This window comes from Impatiens glandulifera, chromosome 2, assembly GCF_907164915.1.
Source record: "Impatiens glandulifera chromosome 2, dImpGla2.1, whole genome shotgun sequence".
In the NCBI taxonomy this organism is placed as follows: Eukaryota; Viridiplantae; Streptophyta; class Magnoliopsida; order Ericales; family Balsaminaceae; genus Impatiens; species Impatiens glandulifera.
The window spans coordinates 47,297,077-47,300,274 of record NC_061863.1 but is presented as its reverse complement, the minus strand read 5'-3'; the positions used below and the strand labels follow the sequence as shown (position 1 = coordinate 47,300,274).

The 3,198-nt window shown below is 32.4% G+C and overlaps 1 protein-coding gene across 1 annotated transcript; it reads right to left on the bottom strand.

Annotated features, from left to right (window-relative positions):
- Window positions 1–300: 300 nt before the first annotated feature.
- LOC124927358 (auxin-responsive protein IAA27-like) lies at window positions 301–2,176 on the bottom strand. The gene is made up of 5 exons (XM_047467762.1): window positions 1,494–2,176; window positions 1,128–1,372; window positions 889–1,021; window positions 745–806; window positions 301–574 (listed from the first exon to the last, which is right to left on the bottom strand). Exons 1-5 carry the CDS (start codon window positions 1,949–1,951, stop codon window positions 537–539), a joined length of 936 nt encoding a protein of 311 aa, XP_047323718.1. The 5' UTR covers window positions 1,952–2,176; the 3' UTR covers window positions 301–536.
- Window positions 2,177–3,198: the final 1,022 nt, after the last annotated feature.

The following is a 3,198-nucleotide window of genomic DNA, read 5'->3' as shown; positions in this document are numbered from 1 at the left end:
CTATACAGTCAAAGGCTTTCTAATGTCAATTTTAAATGGAATCCCAAGTGAAATGTTTTTTTCTCTATTATAACCTCTCATAAGCCCCTGCATAAGTAAAGATATTGTTTAGAGCATATGAAATTAGTTTTGTGTACCCAGATATATAGAGTCTAATCTCTCTTCTATTCTATGTATATAACTTGCAAATGGTCATATATAAGTGTAACCACCTTGGGGGAAGAACACATCAAAATGAAGATGTGTAAACAGAATTCCTGCAACAACCATTTGCATATTCTTGTATTGAAAGCTAGCATAAAATGAAAGGACTATCAACCGCGATTCACGATTGATGAAGAATTGTTTATCATAGATACATGCGTCTCTAATAAACATGTTCTTTTGTTCGTTTGTCTCAAACATACATTAATAATTTAAAACAGGACAAATATAAAAACACAAAAAAAAAGTAGAATCCAAATTACATGATGACGATGATGATCATACCCGATTGGTCGTGGATAGATCAATTATTACTAGGATAAGTCTGCTCTCTAATCAAGGGTTTTGCGTTTCTCCATGGCTCTTGGGGCTGCACATTCAAGATGAGAAACTTATGTTATTGAAACATAACATCAGCAAGGTTATTCTTCAAACTTCAAATACAAATCTACACTTTTCAACAACTGATAAACTTTATGAAAATGAGAACTGAACTTGTTCAAGTTCAGCATCTAAGAAAAGAAGTATTTTCATACATACCTAACCCAATTGCATCAGAACTTTTCATGATCCTCATCCTCTTGCAAGAGTTCATGAACATTCTGCCGCATCAATCAATCAAATGAAATAAGAAAATCAACAAGCCCTAAAAACTATGTATACATTAAGGTAAAACTAACTTACTGCCATGGGACATCTCCAACAAGCATCCAGTCACCATCCTTGTCTTCATAGGTAAGCACATACTCAGACCCATGAAGAAGATCCATTAATTTGCTTGCACTCAATCCATCACCATGACTACTACTGCATTTCCCTGAAACATGACAGTGCCCATTTGACCCATTTCTAAAACTTCTTTTCATATAATGGGCATACATACAAATTGGCAAATTGGGAAATTTTAAAGTGAAATTGCTAACCAATTGTAAAGCAGCTAAACATCTTTTCTAAGGCCGACGATAGTTCTGTATAACTTAAGTAGACATTCAGATCAACTTTCCTCAAGTATGGAGCTCCATCCATACTCACTTTCACATAAAACCCATTGTTATCCGATGTCAATTTGGTATTATCAGATTCGTCACTATTCTTCTTAGTAAGATTACCGCTAGCCATTGAGTTCTTCCTATAAGATCGAACCGGTGGCCATCCCACAACCTGAGCCCTATACCACAAACAATTGAACACAATAGATATAACCCTTATTGCAACCTAGTTAAATCTCGCATGTTCTTTATTTTGACTTTTCTAACGCAGGAATTATATATAACTTTCTGAAAACTCACTTGGCAGCTGGTGCAGTAATCTGAGGTTTCCTCTCAGGTGCAGGTTTAGGTGAGACAGGGATGATGGCATCTTTCACAGAAGAAACAGACTTCTGATAGTTACTCTCAGGAACAATATCATTCCGGCTACTGTTAGCACCTCTTGGAGAGAACAATCCACCATTTTTGCTCAAATCTAGCTCAGATCCATCGTTTCCAGAGAGAACCCACTTGCCAGAACCAGAAGCACTATTAATGGTGGTATCAAAGAATCCCCTTTTGGCTCCAGAAATGAAACCCTTGAGATGGGTCAAATCTCTCTCAGGCGATTCAGAACCAGGCAGTCCAAGCCTCAACTCCGTGGCTTTCAAGTTCAGACCTTTGTTTATCTCACTGCCTTGAAGGAGTTTCTCGGAGGTCTCCATTGAAGGAATCCCTGATAAGCCTATGTAATCATGTTCTTCTAGGGTCGCAGACATCAAAATTGAAACTTCTTTTAGTAGAGTTGCAGAAATGAAAGAACTTAGGGGATTTTGGGGGAAATGGGGAAAGGATTTTAACTAGTGTTGTGTATTTGAGGTCGTGAAGACATAAAAATATGCCGGCCTTGATTGAGATTGGTGGGAAGAGGAGGAAGAAGAATAAGCAGGGGAGAAGCACCTTTGGCTTTTGTATGGTTTTTATTATACTCTATCATCAGATTGTCCTCCACTAGTCCCATTGTAACTAGAAATGCCAACAAGAATAATACTACTAAACCATGCATCTTTACACCAGCAACATGACAAAACTCTCACTCTCTCACTAATTCTTTCATTAATCCTTCCTTAACAACAACATTATTATGCAATTTTTTAATAAATTAGTATAAGTTTACAATTAAGGTACTTACAAAGGTCTTGTTTTGTTTCAATTTGGGTTTTTCAAATAACCCAACAAAATCAAATATCATTTTACTTCTTTTATCCTCTATTAAATTAATTAATTTATTAACTAAAATACTAAAATATTATTTATTTTAAATTATTATTTTTTTTATTTATATATATCAATATCATTTAAATTATTTTATTAAAAAAAACATAATTATTTCCTCAAAATTATCACTAATAATTATATTTTTCTCTTTCCAAGGTTATTTAAATAATCTTAACAGAACAAGGTGTAAAACTTTGTTCGGATAAGAGATTTAAAGAAAACTTGAGTTATTTAAAATATAATGATTATTGGTGAATTTGAAGAGACGGAAATATTTTTATTAATGTATAATGATAAAATAATTAATAATAATTAAAAATAAAATATATTTTAATATTTTCGTTGATAAATTAAATGATGTAACGAAAGAGACGAAAGTAAAATTATAATTTTTAAAATTGAATTATTTTAATATCCTAAATAGAACCAAACCGTTCAAAGCACACTAAATTAAGTGAAAGGTAGTGATGGTTATTATCCTTTTTAAATCAAATCATTTTTAATAAAATCGAATCTTAATTTTAATCTTTTAAATAATATTTTTAATGGTAGATTGTGATTAGGGATTACAGATTAGGGATTACAACATCACGATTGAAGTTGAAAAAAACTTATCATCTCCCTCCTATTCTAATTTGTATCAATTCCCACAAAAAAATTCGATTCAAAAAATTCAATATGGCACAATTTATATTATAAACCACACACAAAATATTTCATCAAATACAAATATATTTTAACTAAAATG

Excerpts from the sequence above, each read along its gene's own strand:
- LOC124927358 (XM_047467762.1), bottom strand. The coding sequence starts at position 1,951 with ATGTCTGCGACCCTAGAAGAACATGATTACATAGGCTTATCAGGGATT. Across the intron at positions 1,022-1,127 it reads GTTTAGCTGCTTTACAATTG|GGAAATGCAGTAGTAGTCAT; the intron begins GTTAGCAATTTC and ends GTCATGTTTCAG. Across the intron at positions 807-888 it reads GTTGGAGATGTCCCATGGCA|AATGTTCATGAACTCTTGCA; the intron begins GTAAGTTAGTTT and ends TTGATGCGGCAG.